Source organism: Clinocottus analis, unplaced genomic scaffold (assembly GCF_023055335.1).
Source record: "Clinocottus analis isolate CAN_PGR_092001 unplaced genomic scaffold, fCliAna1.0.p SCAF_3, whole genome shotgun sequence".
Lineage (NCBI taxonomy): Eukaryota > Metazoa > Chordata > Actinopteri > Perciformes > Cottidae > Clinocottus > Clinocottus analis.
In genome coordinates this window covers 16539501-16565736 of record NW_027176042.1, presented here as the reverse complement: position 1 = coordinate 16565736, position 26236 = coordinate 16539501, and the positions used below count along the sequence as shown (strand labels likewise).

Genomic DNA, 26236 nt, shown 5'->3' with positions numbered 1-26236 from the left:
TATCATAAATGTTACTGCACACAAGCGCTTGCATTTTTTTATACTGTCAAAATCTTCCTGATTTCCAAGTAAAAGAACATTTAAGGTAAAGATTAAGGTGTGAACGCAGGTCATATCCACTTTATAGTTAATAGAAAATAATGTGAAGATTTTTTAAGTCAATACTAAAATTGACCAGTAAAGTCATTCATCTTTAGTAAACTAGATGGTTGATGTTGAAAATGACACTTTCCAACTATTTAACAATTATAATGGTTTATCTTTTCCTGCAATACAAAATGTTCTTCTGATGACCAAAAGACTATATTACAAACATTAATAAACAACGACTATAGCGATCACTTTGATGACAGCAATTACTTTACATGTTAATAATAATAAACTTTTTATATCACTTTTCCAATCAGACAATTAAGTATATTATACTTAAAAAAAGACCAACACAAACAAAACAAAACTTTCTGATCAGGCTTTAAAATATTTTATTTTGTTTTTATTGAGTAGAAAAAAAGAAACAAATTAGTGTTGATTTCTATCCAATCCACCATTTTATTTAATTTCCCCCCAATACCAATTGAGTACATTCATCATGTTGAAACCATCTTCCGCAGACCCACGTGAATACATTGCATCAGTTTAAACAAAAAATAATAACAAATCTAAGAGAAAAGTAATTCAATTAAAGCAGACGGATCGACCACTTGATTAAAATGAACCCAACAGGATGCTTCCTGTGACGCAAATGAAACCAATACAGGGGATTTCACCGAAATATGGCCACAAGTATTGCTGCACCGTTAATCTCCCCCGTCATGTTTACGACATTAAATATGAGAAATAATGACAATTACCAGCAAAGAGGTATGTGTATGAACACCTAAAACTGTATGTTGACACGACAGTTAACACAACCATTTAATCCCATTGCCACACTGATAAAAAACAACAATATAAAACCCTTTTTAGTATGAAACATTCACACCCACCTGGACGTAATGAACATACATCTAGTAAGAACCTGTTTAGTAAAGCAAAATATACCAAGGTCTCCAATAACAGCACACCATATATCCCTGGATTTGAACCGCTACATTTATTTTGCTCTGCTTTTGTCTGGAAGGTCTTCAGACTGACTCCAATCAAACTACATTCATTAAGGAGGGTTGCTACAGTTTTATCAACTGGATGTCGTTTGAATGTCACCTGCTCCAACATACGGGTGATGTCATGTCTTGTAGTTTGCAAGAATTTTGAAAATTCCGGTAAATGTCTGCAAACTAAACATGTATGTTGTGGGTGGGCATGCACTAACACTACCAGAGTTAGTCGATTTCATAGCTTGATGTCCATCTTTGTCATGTTAGTGTACACTTGGCTTTGGCTGGCTGGTTAGTGTGACGGTGGTATGGTGTCGGCTACGGGGAGAGAACTGTGTTGTGAGGCTTTAAATAATAATACATAATAAATAAAGCCTTTGACGTTGATACAAAGTACAGTACCAATAAAATATATTGCTTATCAGGCTGGTTTTACATCAACTCAAACATATAATGATATGAAGGTCTGTGAGTAAAACGGTTCCTCCCCCTTATAATTGTTTTGTATTATCTGTGATCTGATCTGGTCTGCAAGTGACCACAACAAGTTTTATAGTCCTGCAAAATGAATAAAAGCAGAATATGGTAACAATAACACACGTTTTGGTTAACATAGAATGATTACAAAACAGTGAAAAATACATTTTACGCCACAAATACAATTAATAAATGATTAGGATCAACACAGTCTGCTTTGCAGCTATTTAGTTTAAAAGAAAAAGAAGATGTCATGAAAGAAAGACCCATAGCTCCTTTCTCCACACAAACATGCTGAAATAACAAAAGGCCTGAATTTTAACATTCTGCTTCTATAAAACTTCAAGATAGAAGTAGCACTTAATTAATCTTTGATCCAGCAAACCGTACATACATTATAATACAAAGAGGTGAGAAAAAGATCACCTCGGCCCCCATGCGTCGGTCACTTTCCACGCTAATCCAGTGAGAGCACAGAAAAGCGAAATTGTGAGACATCTCAATCAGTTGCAAAGAGACGTGACAGGAACTAAAAGGCCTCTTGGGTATACGATCACATGCCGACAGCCCTCTATGTACAGTCTGACACTTCAAGCCCCGATTCAGAAGAGACAAAGCAGGATGTGCAAGAAACCCCTGCAGGACAGCAGGTGACAAGCTCATGAGAACCACACATGAAAAAAAAAGAGAAAGATGTCATCCATGAGGATGTAAATGAAGGGAAACTTTTTTTAAATGCATCCTTTGGTTTTTCTTAAGACGGTGAAGAGCATTGTTTGGCTTTGAAAACATTACTTTGATTTCTTTCACAAAAATACTGGATTTTAGCCATTTTGAATCACATGTCTTGATGTCTACAAAATGATCTGCACAATGTTTCCTCAGTAAAGTACATCAGAATCAAAACAATGCACTGTTTCAGTAGCAAGTAGCATCAGGCCGATGTTGACTACTAAAGTAATACATAAAGATATCTGTCCCTTGTTGAGCAAACACTGTTACAGTTTTTAAACGTTGAAAAAAAACATCCCATACTAAGATTATTTCACGCTCTAACACACACAACATAAGGAGCTCTCAAAAATGATACATAGAAAACACCTGCTTTGCTGAAAAGGCTAATCGTATTGGTTTGAAGAGAAACAAGGAAGGGTGAAGTCCAAAAATAAGGCCAGCTAAATTGCATAGAACTTGAGTAGTGCACTGATGCATCAAAAGGCTGTGCTCCTTTCCTCTGTCGACTTTGGCAACTCTGCAGAGTTCCCTCAGAAACCACCAGAACTCCAACACCATTTGTCTTCACTCCTTGTTTTGTCTCCTTGGCAGAAGACACTTAAACCCCCAACAGTTAATTTGTACCGCAAACGAAAACAAAATTCAAATCCAATGTAGGCGCACATACGTTCTTACATTCTAAATGAAGTATAAAAAGTATATGTGGAGCTGGATGAACTCTTTTAGGAATTCTAAGTGGAGGAGCACAATATGTACTATTTTAAATTCCTTTAGAATAAAAGGACATTAATAGGGTAAGAATTTGTACAAAATACTTCTTCGCCGGTGTAAAATATTAGAGATGTCATTTTCTCTGCTCTAAAATGATGTGAAGCTCTGGACAAGGATCCAGCGAGGCAGCAGTGAGGAAGAGAGCACAGCTCGGACTCTATTTGCACCCATTCTCCTTGTGACACCACCACCACCACTCCCTAACAAAATAAATAGTAAAAAAGCACCAGTTCAGGTCCTGCAACAGTGAGCATGACCATCAGAACTCAAACAGGTCAAACAGGCCCAAATTTAGGTTGTTCCACCTCTCTAGCAGGGTGGAGCTCGGTACACATTTGACCCCTGTGATGACAAGGGGCGTTTAGGGAGAGGTGGGACACCGGCCGGCTGTGCGGCCATCAACTAACGGGGACCTCGGCCTCCGCGTCCTTGTCCAAGATCTCGTCCTGGATCTCGTCTGTGTTCCCTGAGTCGCTGCTGGCCACGGAGCTGACAGAGGGGGAGTTCCTGCCGCCTTTGATCATCCGCCGACAAGTCTCCATCTGCACGTCCAGGCCTCTTTTCATGCTGCACATCTCCATGTACTCTTGCAGATGTCGGTTCATGTCACTCTTTGCTGTGGCCAGTTCATCCTGGGAGAAGGGAAATGGATTAATCAGAGTGAGGATGGGAAAAAACAACTGCTGTGGGGAGGAGGACTGACTGAAGCTAGAGACTCAGTGGCATTACGAGCATTTTAGATGCACTCTCCACTGAAACACCTTAATATTTCCAAATAATATAATATACCAGGGTGGTATTGGTTCAACATGTTTAAGAAACATGATCAAAATATGGATTATTTCTTGGACTTTGCAGCTTTATCCCAAATCCATATACACATTCTATACAGTATGTACAACTTATTAAACATTACAATATACTGTTTTAGCAGTTAGTATACAACAATATCGACACACTTTATCAATTAAAACTAACAGGAAATGATATAACATGACAGTTGTTAATAAAACTCCGAATAAACTTAACAAATGGTCTTGAAAATGTTTTTCCAATATTTCTTTCGAGCTGTTTCACCACCACCCAGCATCGAGTATAGCCCCATTACCATTGTGCATTGCATTGTGGGAGAAAAGAGTCATCAATCACAGCCAATGTTTCTTCTCGTTTATGTTCTTGATTTGCTTCAATCTGGCTTTGTGCTTGCAAGTCTACGTTGTGTACCTCGATCTCGCCGATGGTCTCCTGGTACTCCTGCTCTCTGGTCTTAAATAGTGACTCTGTTTCATTGATGAGGCTGCCAAGACTTCCATCCTGGGAGTCCTGAGAGAGCACAGACAGAAGTCTCATTCATCATGCATGAGTAAATGTCTGACACAGCCCCATAGCAATGAGTTTAAAAACCATCTACTTTGCAAAAGGACCATAAATGCAGACAGGACTCACTGGATCAGCAGCTTCACTGCTTCCACCGGCGGCGGCGCAGGCGGCTGTGCCGGGCGCCGCGGTGATGGCGCACGACGGTATGTTGTAGTTTGCGAAGTCCTCCCACAGCAACAGAGTCTCCTCATTTTCCTCCCACGTCAGACTGTCACAGTCGTCGTCAATTTCAAACGTCTCGCGCCTGGCAACAAATGAGTTATCTGAGCAATGTCTGCGTAGGAACAAGGACAGGGAACGGAAAAGGAGAGAGGAGAGGAGAAGAGGAAGAACAAGTATAACAGATGCCAGATCCAGCAAAAGGTCACAAGCGAAGAAGAAGATGTGCTTATGAGGAAGACAAACAGGTGGAAGGAAGAGTTTATGGAAAACGAGCAGTACTGAAAACTTTTTTATAGCTAAGTGATAAGTAAATAAGCTATTCTAAAATGACCAATAAGTGTGAGAGTAAAAAGCAAAAGAGAGCACCCCAAAATAACTACTGTGACTTTAAGAAAGCAAGTTAAGGCAATGAGTATTTATATCTGCTTAGTTTTGCTGAATGGGCGTACTGCGTGTCAGTAGCAACACCTCATATCAGCACTAGAGGGAGATGAAGGAATACACAGTGTGATTCCATCAAAACATCTCAACTGGTATATTGTACCTGCAGATAATATTAAGGTTCATTCCAAGCAGAGAGAACCATATACTGGCATGTGTGCGTGTCTGAGAGCCGCTTACAGCTGGTTGAGCATGCGTTTCATTTCGTCCGTGATGTTGAGCGAACCGGGGGCGTCCTCTGAAGGGCTGGGCTCGGCATCCATCTCTGAACTCTCCTCATCGGACACGACTTTACGCTCTTTTTTCCTGCAGCAGGCCATGGCGCCCTGCGACACACACACACACACACACACACACACACACACACACACACACACACACACACACACACACACACAAACACAAAGCATAATATAAATTGGTTGCTTGTGGATCCAGGGGAAACCTTTATGAGGTTTAGCAAAAATATAGGTTATCATAATAAGTATGTGCTGTGGAAAAAACTGCTGTTCGATCATCATCATCATCATCAAGTATTTTTCTGAATGCTTGGTTCCACAGTTACCTGTACACATACTGCGAACATAGGAAGTAGCATTGAAAGTATGGACTTACTGCATACCGACATGAAACACAAGAGAAGTCACCAACTTGAGTCAGAGTGGATTTACACTGTCGGTGCAATGTGATAACCTTGTGTGCAGGAAGAGTTACCACTTCAGCATTTCATTTGTGTGTGTGTGTGTGTGTGTGTGTGTGTGTGTGTGTGTGTGTGTGTGTGTGTGTGTGTGTGCATGTGTAACAGTTACTACTGTAAGTCTTCTGTGTGTTTATATGTTTGTTTGTGTGTTTGCAAATAATACAGGCATGCATTCCTGCACCTTCTAGCCGGGTCATTGAGGACATACACACATTCAGTCACAGGCAGCTCTGATTTCATTGAGAGAGTGCTGACTGTTTCTTTCACAAAGGAACTCATATTTATTCTTCGATAACTGTCAAACAGTGAAACAACAATATGGGTACCCACCTTCTCTGGGACAGACCGAGCCGGACTGATGGTGAACATCTTTGACATGTCCTCTGAGTTGCGTTGCTGAGCCACATCGCACAGTTTGGCCGTGATGTCGATCCGCCGGCAGATGTCCATATCTACCCGTCTGGCTTTCTCCTGGATCTTGGTGTCCAGGTCAGACATTTGCTGCATGGGTAAGGATGCTTTTTTTGAAATCCGTCTTACACTGTGACACATACAGTAGCTGAAGTTGATTCACCGTGGCAGGTGAAGAACTTTCGTAGACTTCCATCAGCTGGAGATCAGTTGATGGAAGTCTACTTAAGTTCTTCTAAGTTTTACTTCTGTTAGTTCATTTTATCAACAAGAGTTAACAAAGTCAGTGTCAGTGAAAATCATCTCCGTGCCAGACAGTCTCTCGCAATTTTGGTATTGGTAACATATATGTAGTATTTCAATATCTGCAGTTCTTATCATATTTACCTCTTTTAAGATTGATGTCGATGTTTGTGATGCAATTTTGTTCAATAATTCAAATGAGCTTTTTTATTCATAACATTATTATGGCCATTTTGTTGAACTCTGATCTTGTGAGAAATATTGTGCATCTGTAATTCACCGGCACTTGGCCAGAACACTCATGACAATCACACAACATACGTAGGTCACAGATATTTTGGTTGTTCCTGCAGTTTTGACAATAGGAGCAATGACAAGAGGGTCACGACAACTACAGCACATAACACAAAAAGTCAAAGCACTACGTTTAACCTAAGAGAGCCACTACTCTATGTCACTTACCCGCCTCTGGATTCACACATCAGGGGTCAAGTCAAGCACAGAAAATAACATGAAAAATCTACAATGGTCAGATTCCAAAAGATAAGAGAAGCATGATAAACAACAAAGTTTTCCAAAAAACTAAAACAACATCCGACTTCATTTATCCCTGAGATAGCAGTAGCTGTAACTGGGCCCACTGCAGTATATTATAACTGTATATCACTCTTGAGCAGACCTGCCAGAGAACAATACACAGCTACACAGAACAGGAAGTGCTTTTGATCTACAGCTGCTATTTGAGCTGTTATCAATTGGAAGTTTTTGGGGATTATTTATTCTTCCCAAATAAGGAAGGCAGGGAGGGTGTTTAGTTTTATTATCTCGACTTGTATGAATGGCCAATGACTCTTGTGCAGGAAAAACAATTGCACGCCCTTCAAACTCTTCTGTTGAAACGCTTAACATGATTGCTTTGAGTATGGGAGGTAACAAAGCACATGTGGTGTGAAAGCTTTGATAAGTCACTCTCGCACTAAAGAAATACTTACATCACTCATCAGACTCTTGAAAACCACAAGTTCAGCCTTCAGTCTGTCCACCTTCTCGCTCAACTCATCCTGGACCCCGGTCGACTCCTCGGCGTCCTGAGAGGATGCCACAGTGAAGGAATCACAATGAGACACATAACAAGTAAACACTGAGACTATGCCCACAATGCACTTTGAAATAAAGTTAAATAACCCAATAAAGCTTTATATCAAACATTTATAGCAGGCATCTGGGTAGATACAAGACTAGCATTCAGATAAAGCCCTTTTAATGAAATACAGCCTTTAGACTTTTCCATTTTCATACTGGTTACTGTTTAGCTTCAGTAACCAGAGATTATAGTTTACTTTCCTTTTATATTTACATAACTGACATAATGCAAATATGAGCCTAAAAAGCATGCAATGATACTGAGGGTGTTTGGTCTGTAAGGAGACCTAATGTAGAATCCTTGCATGTGTGTTATGAGAACATAAGAAGGTCGCACACAGAGGTTCTGGTGAATAAGGGACAAGAGAATACTCCAGAATAGTTTAACATTTTGGGAAATAAGCGTTCTATATTTTCTTACTTGTAAAGGGTTAGTGGAGATTATGTGTTGGCCAATATCACATTGATGCCTACAGTAAACATGAAACCTGAAATATGAATTAGTTTAGCATAACGTTGGAACAGGAGGAAGCAGCTTGCCGTGCTCTGTCCGAACTCTAAAGAGTCTAAAGCTCACCAACTGACCTGTTATTTATTGTTTGTTTGTATAAAAACAAAGAAATTAGAAAAATAGTCATGTTAGGGTTTTACTGGCAGTTGTGTGCCGGACTCTTTGCTAGTCAGGCGCAGAGATTATATCAAAAGAGATTCCCAGAAGTTGACCCGGCAAGAAATAGTCCAGGACACAACCCCTGTAAAACATTGTTGTTTTTAACTCAGCCTTGTTTACCAAGATGTCAAAATGTTCTTTTAAGGATCAACTTAATATTCTGTCACATCTGGACCTTACTCATCCACTACATTCACAAAACTTTAAGACTTAAACTGGTATACTCCTTCCTGTTTAAACACATTCATTACCTGGCTTCACTTTTGGTCATAAAAATATTTCTCATCTATCAAGTCATGTGACCTAAAAGAAAATTTGCTTTTCTTTAGGAAGCGTGCAAAATCAAATCCTGTAATGACATAATTTCCCACTGGATATTTGGCTATCCAATTTAACTTGTAAACACATGCTTAGAAGTTTAAAGAATTACTTTTGCAGGACTAAGAGGATGACTAACCCCATTAAATGCATTCTGTCATTCGAGGAGTGTTACTTTTTGTCAGTACACGGTAACATTCTTTTGGTACTGAGCACTGAACATTAAATATCTGTTTGCACTGAATTCCCTATCTCTGAACAGATTCCCAGCTCCTCTGTACACACTGCCTGTGTGCTCTAAAAGGTTAAAGCCCCCATGGGATGCACTCCACCTCTCTGTCTGGGGTTTTGCTGACCCAGAATCCAAGAAAAACGTGCATGCGGTCACCGATTGATTTGCACAAAAACAGTCGGAAAGATGCCGGTACTCGCATCAGCTGGGGCGGTGTATGTTTTGTGATACAGCCTCAAGGTGTGACACTCTAAATTGATTTTTGCCTCTACATCTATTTCCTGCTATTAACAGAAACCGAATGGTCGACTGCTGGTAATATTTCATGTTTATATCTATATTTAGGCAAACAGACTCCTCCTGATGGGATTGTAATATAGTTTTCCTAATCTGACACATATCCTTCTGCTGCTTCGAGTCAAGATCTGCCGAGAGCCCACACAATACACCACAACAAAAACAGAACTCGACATAAATGTTGTGTTGTAGTTGCAGTTTGTATGAATGTATGCATGCTCTTTATCCTTTGATCGTGTTTGTGCTCCTTGTCTGCATGTGGTAAATGGGCTTTGGCAAGGCTTCAAACAGCCGTGCGTGTTAGTGGATTGTATTATATTCTTTATGTTTCCCAACCTGCTGCATGGATTCCACCGTGGACTCCAGCTGCTCTCGCTTGGACAGCTCCTCCTCCCATCTGCAACACAGAGCACAGAGGTGGGTCAGTTACTGCTGTGCCCGGTCCCCCGAGGGCCACTAGACAGGTTAATAGCACTTTTGTGGTGATAATATTCCCATCTCCGATTACAAAATACCTTTGACAGTGTGGGTTTACACCCACTTACCTCCCCTTATTTTCAATCTTTTGTCTACTTCCTTCTTTGTGCAGTCATCTTCATAATCCCACTGCCTCAATAAAAACTATGCAGAGAATGGAGTTCCATTCTTCTCCAGACACAACATTTCTCATGATAATAGTTTTTAAACATTCAAGTGAAAGTAGAGGTTTAACACACCCAAAAAAGGGTGGAGTATCTCTGCTGCAGCCTGAATACCTTTATGTTGACTGCGTCTTTCCTTATGAAATCTCAGGAGTGAGTTATAAGATGACAATTCAAAGCAAATTATGAAATAGATTTTTAGTCATGCCATTGACAGAGATATAAACCTTCACAGATAGAGTTTAAGTGTTACAGACTCTTGGGCAAAGCCATTCAGAGAAATTCAAACATTTTCCGAGTGTCCATTGAAATATGCAGCACATCATAGTTGCTGGTTGGTCATATACAGTAAGTCACATTAAAACAAGCAGATTATATTACTGGTTTAATAAATTCACAAGCAATAAGATGAACCATGAGTCAACCATACTTGCCACTCTTTGAGGCTTTGAGCTAAAAGCTAATTTCACAATGACAATGCTAAAATGCTATGGAGGTTTAATGTGTACTGTGTTCACCATATTGGTTTAATGTTTTAGCATGCATGCTGAGGCGTGAATGTCAAGGGATCGCAAAAGTGAACATGTGACTTTTAGTTCACACATTCATGAGAGGGGACACCAATGTGTGAACCAGATGTCACAGTAATCAATCCAATAGTTGTTGAGATATTTCAGTCTGGATGAAAGTGGGGAGCCGACCCACCGGCAAACCATCCCCACAGCCATAAAGCTAGCATGCCTAAAATTAGCTATACAGCTAGCATGCCCCCCCCCTCACACACACACACACACACACACACACACTCCCCATAGGCTACACCTTATTATTAGCAACACAGTCCTCTTTCCCTTCTCCCCCGACAGTTCATATCACTCATCCACGCCATGGCAGCAATGTAAAAACAAAATCAGGAGGCTCTGTGTTTGGCTTGCAGTATGTACTCCGCATCAGTCAGCTCAACGTGCCCTCCGAATACACACTCATCCTGTTCACTTGGATATGAGATAGAAGGCATGCTGAGTCACCGGCGATTCCCAAAAGAGTTTGACGTCGAGAATGGATAAAGAAACTTCATCAGTAATATAAAGTAACCGCGCAATGCTAGGCACCCATGTGTGGATGAGCCACTGAGAGCCACACGGACGACGACAGCGGAGGATAAAACGAGAAGGGTGTTCTGTGTTTGTGTGTGTGTGGGGGACGTTTTGTACTGTACTGTAAGCAGTGCATGCCTGACCATATAGGTTTACTGTGAGGGAGAAAACTGAAATCTGATGACCCCTGCTGCATTCTGGGACAGCACTGTAATCTTTACCATGGAAGATCATAAACACAGCCGGGTGTCACTTCAGTATTACAACCTGCGTCACTAGGTATTCACTTTCTCAACAGCACACGGCCTTGTTTCCATTCAGGAGGACCCACTGAATGTACACTGTCTAATTAGGGCGAAGTATTCCTCGGCAGGGCGTGCCAGCGTGCACTGGGATTGAAGCCTTGTTCTAAAAATGCTGGCAAAGCTGCTTTACAGGGACCACAACACCCCGCCTGTCTGCCGCAGGACTCTAGCTAAGGTTGTTGGGGTTCAGAACTGCATCACATCCCCTGCAGACACAAATCGGTCACAGCATCTGCATCACTTGTGTTGTCACTTCCTGAAGGAACCACCACGTCCTTTTCTTTCAATACGGCAGGCTGATAGTAACTGGACAACCTGATTAAATCGACCTACTGATGTAGGAGACCCTTCCTGTGTCAACAATGTGTCACAGCCGTTTATGTCATCTATCCAAGATAATAAAGTCATTGACAGAACAAAGCAGCAACCGCTTCCACTATATTTGGAGGAGGTAGAATTCAGCAGTCCATAAAAGTCGAATGGAAACCCATGGACTGTTTTCAAGCATCCAGATTCAAATGTCTCGTCCAAACAACGGTGACACGACTGCATAGCAAAAATATTCTATCTGGCCCGTCTGCCATGTCTGTGGTTCTGGTTTTCCTGTACCTTTGGCTTGACTCAGTCAAACGAACACACCCGGAGTCTCCTTACAAGGACAAAGACAGCAGGCGGGTTGGAGCCTGTGTCAACTCATAGACTCTGTTCACCACCAGAACCATCCTCTGTAATATCGCGAGCTGTGCGGTGTTGAAGATGTGCTCGTGTATCCTGCAAAGCCATGCAATGTTTGTTGTTGTTTTTTCTACTTTTGGGAAACAAAAACAAACAAAAATAGATTGTACGCAAAGCCAACATTGTCTTATTTTCTCAAATGCAACTCTTAATTAAAAAATAAATAATTAGAAGCACAATCAGAGAAATGATCTCATGATGTTTCCTTCAATTCAATCTAATATTGAACATGTAAGAATTGTTTTCATAAAACAGTGATGTATGATTAACTACAGTAGCATTTAAAGTCACAATTTAGAGGATATCCGTTGGGTTCACTTTGGTGGCACTGATGGCGATAAGTGGAACGCAGATGTGGAACTGGATCTCACCTCCGAAATACAAACGAGCGCCGTTTGTGATTTTTCCTGGAAGTGTTGCCACAGACACACAGTTTATAATACTGGAAATGTACTGGTTTAATCAGTGGTAGAATTTGTAGAATTGTTCAAATGAAATGAAGGAAAAATTCCCATTACAACTCCAAATTTTCGTGACTCGTGAACAATTGTGATTTAGTAAGATACTGCGGTAAATCTCGGCAGGAGAACATGTCTCACATCGAACATTTCCTCATATAATTTTTGCCTGTTATAGCATACAATAGCATTCCTGCAGCGCCTGCCAACTAACACACCCTGCCTTGTGTGGCGTGAGAGTTGTCACGCAAACAGCCTTGATGTTTTCTCATCACTGTGCGCGAGGACACCGCATGCGCACATCCCTATTGTGTTCCTGCGCTCGATCATTTTTAACTCCATATTTTTATGGCCCCCATCATGATTTGATCTCAAAGGCTGATTTATTTCTTCCGCACTGAAATAAAGAGAACATATGTTTGAGATGACTATCAAATGATTAGTTAATCAGCAAACATTTCATCTGACACACAAGAATTCCAAAGATGTGTTGTGCAACACCCAGTAAATACATAAGGAGCATGACATGTGCAGTAAATACCAAAAGGAGCACAGGGAAAACTTTGAGGTGTGGTTGTGTATCATTCCACAAAGCCTCCACAGCTCCTTGCAAACTAAAGTTTGAGTCAGACAACACCTTGTTTAAACTATGCAATGTACTGGAGTGTGATACTCCCTCAGTGAACATCCTCTGTCAACAGACATCAAATTATAAGCCCCCAAAACCGACTTTCTGAATTAGCACTAATCGTAATGTGCCTTTTCTGAAGCAAACTCAGTAAAATAGAATCGTCGAAACACTATGAAGAGAGTTGAAGAGGGCCATTCCAATTCATTCTTATGAGTACAGGCAATAGTGGAACAGGAAGTGTTATATGATAACAGATTAAAGGATCAATACATCTAGCTACATGCAGGACAAACACTCATTCAGCTCAGCTGCTCGTATGAAACGATGCCTCTGACAGCTTTGACAATTCACATTTGAGATTCCAGAGGCATGTGATTCCTCCCATGGATGCCTATATTAATGTCTTCACCATGACACCAGCATCCCCCCACCATCTATTTGCAATTATATAGTAGACATGCCATGGTCATATTTTACTTTCAGGACAGATTCTGCCTATAAACTTGGGCGGATAGGAGGAGCGTGATGGGAAGAAGCATTTGTGGCACAGAGATGTGAAATAGTAAGCCGCTCCTGAGAGACAGAAAAGGGGGGAGGTGTGACTATCGTAGGTCATCGATTGAATGTCAGGATGCTCTGTAAGCTATAGCCTCCCCAGACGACACAGAGACACATGTGTGGCATGCTAATGACGCAGCAATGTGAAATGGATCGGGCCCGCAGGAGGAATCAGCCCTCCGGCCGGCTACTCGGGGGTCTCTGCTGACGAGACAACGCGCCAATGTCAAAGCTCATTTCCTTGCTCTGCTCAACCTCCCTTCCTCCCTGACCCCATCCATATCGACAACACAACCACACAAACACTGACACGCATTTGTACTCTATCGCCCCATTTTCGCAAGCCATCTCGTGTCCATGGGAACCGTGCCATCGGAAGTGAATGCTGATTAATTCCTGTCAATCATGAAAACGGTGTACAGAGATCGTCGCTCACTGACGGATGCTTCCTCTGCTCTACGTTCTACGGTCATGGCCATGACTTAAATATAGCCCTGCCAACCCAGACAGGACACAGACACGGCTAGGCCGAATGAGAGGAATGTTGGTGTTGCTAAGTGACCGCAGACATGATCCCAAGCCACCATTATCCCTGGCCCTATGGGAGCGAGGAGATTGGGCGAGTTGGGGACATATAGGACAGTACTTGGGATCGGTCGACTGATTCCTCTAAATCTTGTGAGAGGAGATATTTTACAGTTTCTGTAACATCATGGATTACAAAAGCCTTTCAGATGTATTTACATATTCTACTTCTGAAAGACGCAGCCTAGGAATGGATACGAAGGTGAGAATACTCTTTGTTTCTCAATTACTTGCTTTATCATGATTACATTGAAGCATGTGTATGTTACAGATCTGGCAGCAGCACAACCAAGACAGGGGCAGCAACATCTCAGTCCCTGGAGACTGCACTGTTGCAGGGACCAAGTAGGCCGGTTGGCCTCCTGGATGCTGCCGAGGCTCCATTGGGCAAGGCACCAGACCTTAAACTGCTCCCCAGGTGCTCTGTAGCAGCTGCCAAGTTGTCCTAATACTAGGTTGGGTTAAATACGGAGGCTTAATTTCACTGTGAGTCTTGTGTCATTTTCCTGTTGTCTTGTGTGACTTTAAAAGTTAATTTAAATAACTTTCTGACATGCTAGCAGCTCTGTAAAGCTGCAGACCTGCTGAGCCTTGAGCTAAATGCTAATGTCGGCATGCTAACATGTCACTGTTGATAAGGCTGGCCTGTTCATGTTTAGCAGGTATACTGTTTATCAGCAGGCTCACGTGTGTTAATTAGCATTAAACACAAAGTACAGCTGAATTTTATTAGTTCAGCAACTCTTTTTCTTGTCATAAAACTACAATTAGACACACACTACGTGAAATGAGAGCGGTGAATGGGTGTAACAACTATCAATGCAATAGTTAAGATTTTTAATATATTTTGTTTAAGTCAAACACATGGTAGTGTTAGAGCAAGAGTCAAGGGATTAACAAAGTGCTAATTTTAAAAATACAGTACATTTAAGTTAAAAGAAAGATTTTGATAAATAATTGGCTGTTAGAACGAGGCTTCCCAGTTACGACATGCTGGAATGGGGTGAAATGAACGGAAGGATCATAACTGACACGTTCGACTGTCTTTCCCAATAAACCAGACCGGTTAAAGATTAACTTCAGACCTTCTGGTTGTGAAATGTGACGACAGTGAGAACTAGATAACTGGATCTCTTTATCATCTAAAATTCTTTCCTTGATCAAAAGGCTTTGAAAGTTGTTTGAGACATCTCTCACAGAGAATCCTCCCTTTATGAGATAGTTCCTTCAGGGAGGAAACACACAGCTTTGATTAAAAACTGGGAAAAATATTCCTCGAGGTCATTCAAGTTGTAAATGATAAACTGCTCGCACATTCATTCATATTTTCTAATATGATTTTGGACTTTCTGTATAACTTTTTGCTGTGTATGATGTGGTGACTTTTGTCCTGTTTGTCTTGTGTGCACAATGACCTCGGCAGAGTAATTTCCTTGTTGCTTTACGAGCAATAAAATCAACTCACCAATGCAGTGAGTCTAATCATATTAGAGCATTCGGTGTTTAAATACAAGGTTATCTATGTTAATGAACATGTTCAACTGAACTGTACTGAAGCTGCATGTGTGTTTCCACTGAGTGGATCGAGTTGTTCAAATGGGAACAGCAATGTAACAACTGCTAGATATGCTCTTAGATATTTTCTGTGACATGCAATACAGTGAATGTGCTCTAAATGAGATTTATGTCATATGTGCAAATACATATCCAGTTCATAATACTGGACTGTGTGTGTGTGTGTGTGTGTGTGTGTGTGTGTGTGTGTGTGTGTGTGTGTGTGTGTGTCGGTAACTGGTAATAATGACTACACAGCACTCGCATGTTGTTTTCATCTAATTACTTTATTTGACAAATAATTGAAGTATCTTTCGGCAAAAATATTTTTTTTTTTTTATTATTGCAATTATTTTAATGAATAATGTAATGTGTCCAGGCCAACTAAGTTTAGCATTTCATTACTTTTTGGCATGCTGGTACATTTTACAGTAGCACTATCAATTGGGATGTGATGCATGTTTGGAACAGATTGGACGAAATAGCGTGAACACTAAAGATGAGAGGTTGTATGCACTGGGAAATATAATCTGCAAATCTCATGAATGTTCTCTGTCTTAAACCAGACTTCTATCTCTCAATTAAAGTTCTTGCAACAGCAGTATGTTTGTGTGCACTCGGGGGTGAAGTTTCTACATGGTGCATTTGTGTCAGGGTATCTTCATGCATCATTAACAGAGTAAAACACCATATCATATGCAATCTACTGTAAATCCTTGCCAGGTGGAACAACGTTGCAACACCGCAGGAGCTCTGAGAAGCAAGTTCAGACAGACTAAACTCTTGAACAACATGGACTAGCTGCAACACAACAAGACAACATTAAGAAAAGAAATACGGCCCAGATACAAATCATGTTTCTGACGTGCTTTGGAACAAGGTGAGACTGTAACAAACTCTTTTTACACTCATCAAAGCATCCATCTGAATAGAGGGTTGGGTGCATCCACGGATACTCCCTAAATACTGATGGACTGACAGATAATTATGAGCCAATGTTGTAGCATGTCTAATCCTCTATACTTGTGGGGCTGGGTTTGAGCTTGACGTGTTTTCCCTGTTCACCTGTATTATCTAATTGCTTAGGTCCCAAAGCTTAGCCCTCTTTTCTCTGACCTAAGGGATGTTGATGGAAGGTTAACTGTAAATTATTGTTGTGTTTGCATGTAATTACTACTAGTTTAAAAAAAAGAAGGTATTTGACCTCAGTTGAACCTGAAAAAAGAAGGATGATTGCTTTCAAAGGAACTTATGAAAGTGTTTATGATGGCAATAATTACTGATAAGTATTTGTACGGACATGCAAAGGTGTTGCCTGTTTGTGAAACCAAGCCAAACGTAATGGTTTATAAGATGGCAGTTAAATGTCTTCGCTGGTAGAACAAGTCAAAATGTTGTCTCTTGAAAAGGGTTTCTTACGAACAAAGAATTACTCCAGGAAAGTGAGTTTTGATAACAAATGTGTGACTCGTTTAATTTATTATTGATGATATAGCTTTTTTTTTCTCGCAAGGAAAAACTGTATTTACAAGTAGAAACAGAAATTCATCCATTGTTTATTAATGTCGTCTGCGGCGGTTGCGGGTGGGGTGGTGACAAAGCGTAGTGACAGAAAATCAGTTTTCCCTGCAGTCTTCGCTGCAAGCCGACCCCACCCCACATCCTGCAAAGCACACAACTGTGCTGTTGAGCAGTCGTTGTTTTTCCCCACTGCTTTTATATATTGCATTCCACTTTTTAGTGCCATCATAATAGGTCTGAGCCAATGACTGTTGACAAGTATAAGACATGTAACTGCACATAAACACTTGAGACATCACACTTCACCAAAGAGCCTTCCTAACAAACCTATAATGCGTGGGGCTTTCAGTTGGTTGTTGTAGTTGATAAATCATGACATGGATTTGTGCGATTCCTTGTAAGTGCACAAGAAAAGAGTGCAAACAACAACCGGCATGCCCGGACCATGTCAGGGTGGAGCTGCGCTGGGAGTGACATTAAAGAAGAAAAGAAAATAAAGATGTTCACTTCTGGCACAAAGACTCACCAGTCAGGGTGTGTCCAGTCAAATGATGTGAGACATAATGGAGCTATGAGACATCCCCACAAGTCAAATGCCTTTTGTATCTCTGGGTACACACACCTGTAGAATGAACCCCAGAAGTGACTATAAAACGCCGACTACTCTATTCAAAATGAATCTGTTTTCTTGACCACAATTATCATTTCAATGAATCTCATACAGCGAGCTGAAACTATGGGCCTGGAGCCTTAATCCAGTTTCAGGACATCCCCCGCTTGAATTGTGAATTGTTTTTTGTTTTTTAGTCAACAGACTGTACATTGTGTCTTTTCCCAGGTGCTCTACAATGTGGCTCTCATCAACCATCATACGCACGCACAACACTGAGCAGTGAGCTTCCATGCTAGTTTTGAGTCATCAAATTCTCATGGGCCAGCAACTCAAATGTGCACATTTTCTGTGTATTTACTCTTTTGTGATCGTAAATTGAATATATTTGAATTCTGGACCGTTGGTTGGTCAAAAGAAGACATCTGAAAAGGACATCTTGTTGGAGTCTAAATAAAATGTGCTGTATAGTTCGCATTAAGCAAGCATAACTGTACAACTTGTTGACACAAACACATTCACACCAACCGGTAATTCACCACCTTATACCAGAAGGTCAGTTAAGGTGGACAATATAATAGTTTTTCATGTTGAGTTCAATGTGACTGCCAACTGTCAGCTGTAAGGATGACGCTGTTTTCAAGGAATACAATGTGATGACATTACTGGAGCTGTAACGAGGTACTAAGGAGAGGAGAAGGAATGATACGGTTCTCAGATTTGTTATTTAAGAAAAATGGCTAGCAACCAGCATTAGATTTTGAGACCCTTACTGAACAGTATTTCTGATATTTTCTTCTGGTAGAATAAATAGGAAAATCAAAGCTTTGACAGATGTGAAGATATCAAGAATATGCTATGAGCAAGTTGAGTAAAAAAGATCAAAACTGATACAGAATGCAATATGTTTTAAAAGACATCTGTAAAAGTTACTTTTTGACACATACATGAAATATAGGCATTCTGTATGTTGTTAGTGACATACAGTAAACAATCCTCTCAGTCGCAGAAAACATGTACAACCTGTTAGTCTATCTATATATGTGTTAATAATTTTGGCACAGCAACTTTGTTGACATATAGATTCAATGCGTGTTGAACATGAAAACATTTGTTTTGCTTCTGTAAGAGCCGTAATGAAAACGCTGCCACCAGAGGTTAAAGCACTACGTTAAGATGGCCAGGGAGCTCCAAGGAGAGACACATTTGGTCTATCGTGAGGTCAAGTACACAACAACACAGAGGTAGATTTAAGACCATGTCAAGACACTCACACACAAGCTCTCCATCTGGCACATGTACGACATGATATATTGCTCAGTGATGTGTGTGTGTTTTTTTTTTATGGTGCCTGGCAAAACAGTATTTCCTCCGGAATAAGCTTTTGAAAAAGCATGGTTATTAAGTCAAGGGGCTGTGTCAGCACATCCGGGCCTTAAGAAAGGGAACAAAAGCTCTTTAAACTGAGAAGGTCTGAACAGAATGGTTAAATTATGAGGTGTAAATAAGGATTAGGTGTGACGATTATGGACTTAGCGGTGACATGTACTTGGCCTATCAAACTGTACGTCGACGGCTTTGCCTGAGGCCATAACTGCAGCAAGGTGTAGCAGCGCTTTTCCAAACCACCAACCAAACCTACAGTCCAGGACACCGCTCCCCGCGCAGTCAGTGTCTACAAAAGACAGGTGCATTCCTGCACTTTTAAATATGGCAACGCGCCACTGCTCTCAGCTGTATCGATACCCATGAATAATCAACCACAGCTGCACAGCACAGCAGCTCCAGACACAAAAACATGGAGAACAAAGACAAACCGAAGCAGAGGGGGAAACACATGACACCACCCACAATTTCTGGTTTCCTGAAAGATGTAAATCCTTAACAGCATATACAAAATGTATAGATTTAAAATGAAAATAACTCTTAATAATGTATTCAAACAGCAGCACACTCTATCTTTTAGCGAACTAAAGAATAGGTAATTAGTGCATTGGTTGGAGACTATTTTCAACTGTGGAAAAAGGATTTGGGAGACATAATGTGCATTTTGCGTTGGACAAATGTTATTTATTTTTTGCTCTTGACTCACTAATCACCCCAGGACCACTCAGACGTATCTTACCAGCCCTTGACCTTTGTTGACCCCTCATGTTGGTAACCACTGCTCTTTATAGCACCCGGACAGTGAGTGTGGGATTCACTCCAAATGAACTACAGTGCCGATGCTCATCGTAGTGAAAAAAACCATGCAACACTGTGGCTCCTTGACGTTCTTGGACAACAGTGGAGGTCTATGGCACAAAGGAGTAAGATATATTCTTAAATGTTTCCACTTGCAACAATCCAGGTTTGTAATGGTGATGCCATCGACAAACTAATACTTTGTCTAAACCCTAAACATGACCTGAAATACCAGAGACTGCAAAGTCATGTTGTGAGCTTAAAGCGCACCACACAGACAGGAAGACGGAGGAAGAGAGAAACAATATGGGCTCTAATCTCTCTCTCTCTCTCTCTCTCTCTCTCTCTCTCTCTCTCTCTCTCTCTCTCTCTCTCTCTCTCTCTCTCTCTCTCTCTCTCTGTGTCTTAGCGGCAGGGATTCTCCCAATTCGAGAGGCCCAGTGCAGTGAGGCATGCCAGGATATGCTGCAGGGCTGGCTGAAGGTTGGAGCCTATGTGCTAGCTGACGGCTTAGAGAAAATCCTCCTTATGAATAGACCGCCTGGATTATTTGCAGGCAGGTCAGCACCAGACAGACAGAGACAGGCTGGAGAGCTCATCAGTGCAGCATGTTAGCTATTTGTGGGGAAATATGATATATTTGAAACACAATGCAGCCTTCAGCTTCAGAATCAAAGTCTACCTCGCCCTGTAATTAGTCCCTTCTTTAGTACGAACAACTCTAACTCCTACATTCAAAAGAGATGTTCAGCTCTGCCTTTCCCTTCTCTTAATCACAGAAGAAAAGATCAAAGCCTCAGAAAAGCATCTTCGGCAAATCCTCATTGTATTGATCCACACACAGCTAAATTCAGCTGCACGTGAATTATTCATGCAGGAGGAACATGCCCAGGAGGCCCAGAGACTTTTCTCTACACACCCTGTGTCGCCCACATTGTGATCTAGCAGGACACTCGGCTTCCATTCACGGATGGAATAAACAACCAATTAGGAGAGGCCACAGCACTGATCTCTGGTTCAAGTCTCAACTGAGGCTGTGCTGTAGCTAATGTGTCCTGGAGCACTACAGTATGTCTGAAACACTGCATTGCACCTTAACAATTCTATAATAATGTGAATCCACCTGCTCTCTGCATCTCTTTCTATTTTTCCGCGCAATCATCATCTCCATAGCTGCCTCAAACAACCCCTCTATTCCCCATAAATGCACGTAAACGAATCAATAGTATCCTATGATCTGTGCTCTTTGGATTAAGCAAACTTAACTAACTACCCCTATCTTTATTCATAGAACTCCTTAACAAAGTATTAGCATAATAGCACAAGTACAGTATAACTTTAGTCTGTGCAGTCATCTGCATAATAGATAAAGCCGCAGTATATCTGCACCAACAGTATGACATGTAAATAGTGCTAAACAAATATGCACTTTGCCTTCTTGGCAACAGAACGGTTGTCACAGGCAGAACACAGTTCATATCCTACTTAACATATTTGTTGTTGACTGTCAAATGTGTTCGCCAGTGTCCGCTCCTGTTTCCGTGGCATTTTAAGCACAATCGCATGCTAGTGGCAATTGGCAGAGACTCTGTAACCCCCATGTGATACATTTCACAGCGGTGCACAACAGAGGGATGAACACATTGTGGATGAGGACACTGGCATCGACCTTATACCCCTTTTCCTTCGCTTGGTCGTTTGTCAGTGTGAGAGGTTTGTGACCCCACGGTTCAGACACTGTGGCACTGAGTGGAAACTCATATAAGTTGGCTGTATGATTTATGTGGCCCATGCTTGGACCCGTGTTTGTGTATGTACCGTATGTTTGAGAGAGGGACTGTAGCTGTGTGTGTGTGTGTGTGTGTGTGTGTGTGTGTGTGTGTGTGTGTGTGTATGGTGGTGAAAAATCTGATAAATTAGTTAAAAATGTGGACTAAATCGTTTAAAGAGCATTTCAAGGATCCACAAATACATCCCGTAGCTGTGAAAGAACAAGTCTATTCTCTACCCACAATTTGTTGTATAATGGAGAGTGTATATATAAATATTATTTGGGTCGGTGCAGGTTTTTGGAAAGAGGAACTTTTATGCTCAGAAAAACTGCTATTACTTGTAGATAGTTGAGGAAATATATGAATGCAAATCAACAGCATTCTCAAACCTCTCAACTATTTTGTTGAAAGGTTTTTTTTCTTCCAATTTTTAGACAAATCGAGAAGTTACAAAAATACTGGAACCATATTTAAAAAGTAAGTCTGAAAAAGATAGGATTTTGTAACTTTGGTCTGAGGATAGAATTGTATAAATGTTGAGACACAAAATACTTCTTAAGTACTTTCTTAAATGACACTAGTATGTTGCTTTTACGCTTCAAAATTGTTCATATTGAAGGTTTAAAATATTGTATTTTTCTAATTTAATGCTATTCATGTCATTAGTTTCAGCTTAACAACACCTTTGCCATCCTAACTCTTGTTATTTAACATTTATAGTTTATATTCTTCCTCTTTTTTTGTTATATTTTAGCCTTTTCAAGCAGCCACTGTACATAAAACAACAACGAACAAATCACACTGTTTTTCCTCAGACTCAGATGTAAGTCTCTTGATCAGAAAGTACTGTAAAATGATATAAAGTAAACAACCGAGTACATTGTGGCATGACTACAAGCCATAGACCCGCTGGCCATGCATCTCCTTGTGTGTCCCCACTCGTAAAGCTTTAACGAATCACCGGGGCAGTGTGGGAGCACAGGGGGGCTCCGTCACGATGGAGGATGCCTTACAAAGCAGTCTGTATTAGTCCACAGAGGAGCGGAGGGGTGGTGGGGCTGTAGAGGGGCGGAGTGAAGGGCGAAGGAATGGCCGAACACAAAGAGCACAGAACAGAACAGGCATGGCAGGACGGGACTCGGGGATTGAATGCTGAAACGTGAATGTAGTAAAGAGGATTTAGACTGGGAAACGGAGAGAAAGTAACTGGTGAGCAATTATGTAATTATTAGGCTCAGAGCAGAGAAGGAATGTGAGAGGAAAGAAAAGAGATTGATTATCACGATTACTGGGCGATAAAAAGAGGTTAAAATGTGTGTTGTTCCTCACTTCTAAGGATGTAAAGTGAAAGTAAAGAACATGTTTGACACTTTTGTACTTGTGAGTGTCATTATAGATAAATGTAAACACATGTATCACCCAAATACCTGAAAAATGTGTAGAAAACCAGTCGACCAACAACTCAACAGACACTGTTATCAGGCATACTATAGGTTTCATGAGTGAATGTGTAAAGTGCTGGCGTTCTTTGTATTTTCCTCGCGAGAAGTCAAATTAAAAAGCAACTGAGACGGCTGTTTCAATGACTTAGAAAGTCAGCAGCTCCCATATTTGCCAAAGGAGATCCAAAATTTTGGACTTCAGCTGCAGCGGTTTTTAATTTGGCTGGCGTCCCAGTCTCCGCCGTCCATTTTCTCAAGCAGAAATGCACTAAAAAGGATATGCTAGCGTCACAGAGAATGACTGGACAGGATATCCAGTTCAGGGGAGTGGGAGAGCACACACATTCTGTGTCACTGAGTCGGTGCATTCACAGGGAAGGAGGCCTTCGTCATCGCCGACCTCACCGGCCAGACAGAGGCCTTGTTAAAATGCCTTTCGGCTTGAATCATGGCAGCAAACAGAGGCAGGCGGTTGCTTGGCATGTTTCCCCCCAGTAGCCAGCCAAGCAGGCCAGAAGTGTCGTGGGTCAGCCGGGGACGGAGCAGTGAGTCCTCAAGGAAACACAATTAATGTGTCTAAAGAAGAACAATTGGTGGAGGCTGAGCCATGCAAAGGCATTTCCTCAGATGACTGCGAGAAACAGGATCAGTTTAATTCACAATAAACATCTTTGTGAAATGCTGCGCTCAGCTCTGACATCCTTCATGTGAAATACTACCTCAAGTGTAACTCCATCACTGCGATGTCTGTCATCTGCCTACTATCCTGTAAGATGAGTGTCTGGGGACATTGGAGAACCACACCCACTCGGGGAGCGAAAAGTCACACTGAGAAATAAGAAGTCACATCGTGATTGGTAGATAAAAGCCGCTTAAATCTCTTAACCAACTCAGATATCGTTCCGAGAGTTGATCGATTCTGCAACCTAATTTACCTATAATTTATTGTTCGGTCCATAAAATGTCGTAATCTGTGAGAAACGCTCATCACGGCTTCCCTCAGCACAAAGAGATGTCTTCACATGTCCTGTTTTGTCCAACCAACAGTCCATCATGCAAAGATACTTAAACAGTGAAAGGCAGTGAATCGTCATATTGGAGAACATTTTTGTTTTAAAAAATTGAAATAAAACATTGATTATCAGAATACTTGCTGATTCATTTTCAGCTCTAATATATATATATATATATATATATATATATATATATATATATATATATATATATATATATATATATATATATATATATATATAACATATTATACATCTTGAATGAGTCAACCCTTACACTTCTGGTAGTAGTGTGACTGCAGTGTTGACTATGATGTACGCTTGAAGATAAATTACTCCCACAGGCTTAAAGTGCTCCTTTATAGTCTATAATTTATACAAATGTTCACTTTCCTTCTTATTGTTGTGAAGCTACTGTGAGGGCAGTGATAATAAGGGCCTAAACATGAATAGGGGGCCCACAGCAACATTCTTTCAGGACCTTTAATGCCTTGCTACTGTCCTGCGCAAGTAAATTAGGATGTATCCAAGCATAACAATTAAATGCCATGCTTTGTGGAAGAAGTATCAACACATGCACACGAGTTTAACATAAACCTGTACTCACTTTCTCCTATACTCGTCCCTCTCTCGCTTGACTTTGGCCAACACGTTATACAGAGCCCTCAGCTCCGGGGTAATGGTGTCTATTTGGACCCCGACTCCGTCCGGATGCGACCAGGTCACCCCGGGCCCTCGCAGGGTCTCATAGCGCTCCCCTTGCCTCCGGACATGGGTGAAACTCCAGATGGTTCCCGGCAACCGCGAATCGGGACCGTCGGTCTGCACGGCAACTTCTCGCGCGTATAGGTGTCGGTACTGCGTTTTCAGCAGAGCTTGCTGCAGCTGGCTCTCCAGCAGTTTGTTTCTCCTCTCCAGCTCATGGACTTTGGCAAGAAAGCAGCGGAACCGCAGGTTGAGGGTTTTCAGCACATGGATGTTGGAGCCCAGGTCGTTTCGCAGGGCGCTGGTCACCGCGCCCGACCCGGTCGGGACGTTGCACACCGGCCCGGGCGGAGAGGCGGAGAAAAACAAAGAGTTCATGTTGGCAAACCACAACAGCACCCGTTAATCCAAATATGGCTCGATCTGTTTTTTTTATGCAACAAGAAAATATGCCGTTTTTATCTGTGCATTTTTGCTTCACCAGCCCACTCCCGCAGGACGAGTTTCTCCTTACACTGCAGATGCTGAGGGTGACTGAGAGGCTGGAGACAGGGTGACCATCACTGTCCCTGGATGCTTACCCCGAGGTACTGACATGAAACACTGCAATAATAAGAAACCCAGAAAGTCCTTTAGGAGGCACCGAGGGTATTATCTTCTGGAGGAGCGAGGGGTTTGACGCAGACCGCAATAGGCACCGGCAGTACTTCCCGTCACCCTCATCTCTGTGTTTGCCTTCTGCTTTGTCAGTCGCTGCTGATGCTGAGCGGGTTCATATAGATGCAGATGGTCCACCTTCTTTCTTTGTCATTCCCCGAGAGCTCTATCCAGTCTCTCCATGCGATGGCAGGACGCAGCAGGACCGCAGAGCCCGGCCTCTCCGTGGTACGCGCGGATCATATTGCAAAGTGCTAAACTCGGCACTCTCACCGACATCAGCCCCTCCCACCTCCCTCCCCCTTTTGCTCTCCCGCACAGACAGCGAGGAGCGCATCGTCCTGGCTGAGGGCATAAACATAAGCCTAATTAATAGGATGAAGTAGCCCAGGAACAACAATTCATTTTCAAAATTCATTTAGTTTGACATTTATTATTCATGCATTTAGGTTTCTAACTTGTTATAAACCCACCGATGCGGCGGATTTATCTCTCAGAAGAAAAGGCATCAGTGATAGATACAAAATATATGTAGGGAACCACTATAAGATAGCGATAGACTATTTTTTCGTGAATTATACTCTATTTTATAACTATATGTTGTCGGTATAATACATTCATATGTGTACAGGCTACTTTTATTTACTTCTGTGAGTTGTTAATTTCTGCGTGTTGTTTCTAATTAAAAGAC

The 26236-nt window shown here is 41.5% G+C and overlaps 1 protein-coding gene across 2 annotated transcripts; it reads right to left on the bottom strand.

The window, feature by feature from the left end:
• Nucleotides 1-525: 525 nt before the first annotated feature.
• Nucleotides 526-25764, bottom strand: iffo2b (intermediate filament family orphan 2b). 2 transcript variants are annotated; one of them, XM_068593681.1, is made up of 8 exons: nucleotides 24791-25764; nucleotides 9414-9474; nucleotides 7410-7505; nucleotides 6094-6264; nucleotides 5244-5389; nucleotides 4527-4734; nucleotides 4305-4403; nucleotides 526-3712 (listed from the first exon to the last, which is right to left on the bottom strand). In XM_068593681.1, exons 1-8 carry the CDS (start codon nucleotides 25264-25266, stop codon nucleotides 3479-3481), a joined length of 1491 nt encoding a protein of 496 aa, XP_068449782.1. In that variant the 5' UTR covers nucleotides 25267-25764; the 3' UTR covers nucleotides 526-3478. The 2 variants fall into 2 exon arrangements, with proteins under 2 accessions (XP_068449782.1, XP_068449783.1); XM_068593682.1 differs by having other exon boundaries at nucleotides 4527-4704.
• Nucleotides 25765-26236: the final 472 nt, after the last annotated feature.

What these genes read in the sequence shown, in the direction of transcription:
- iffo2b (XM_068593681.1), bottom strand. Translation starts at nt 25,266, where the DNA reads ATGAACTCTTTGTTTTTCTCCGCCTCTCCGCCCGGGCCGGTGTGCAAC. An exon ending in CTCGGTCTGTCCCAGAGAAG is followed by an intron (nt 5,390 to 6,093) that starts GTGGGTACCCAT and finishes TGTGTGTCGCAG; the next exon opens with GGCGCCATGGCCTGCTGCAG. An exon ending in GCAGTGAAGCTGCTGATCCA is followed by an intron (nt 4,404 to 4,526) that starts GTGAGTCCTGTC and finishes GTGCTCTCTCAG; the next exon opens with GACTCCCAGGATGGAAGTCT.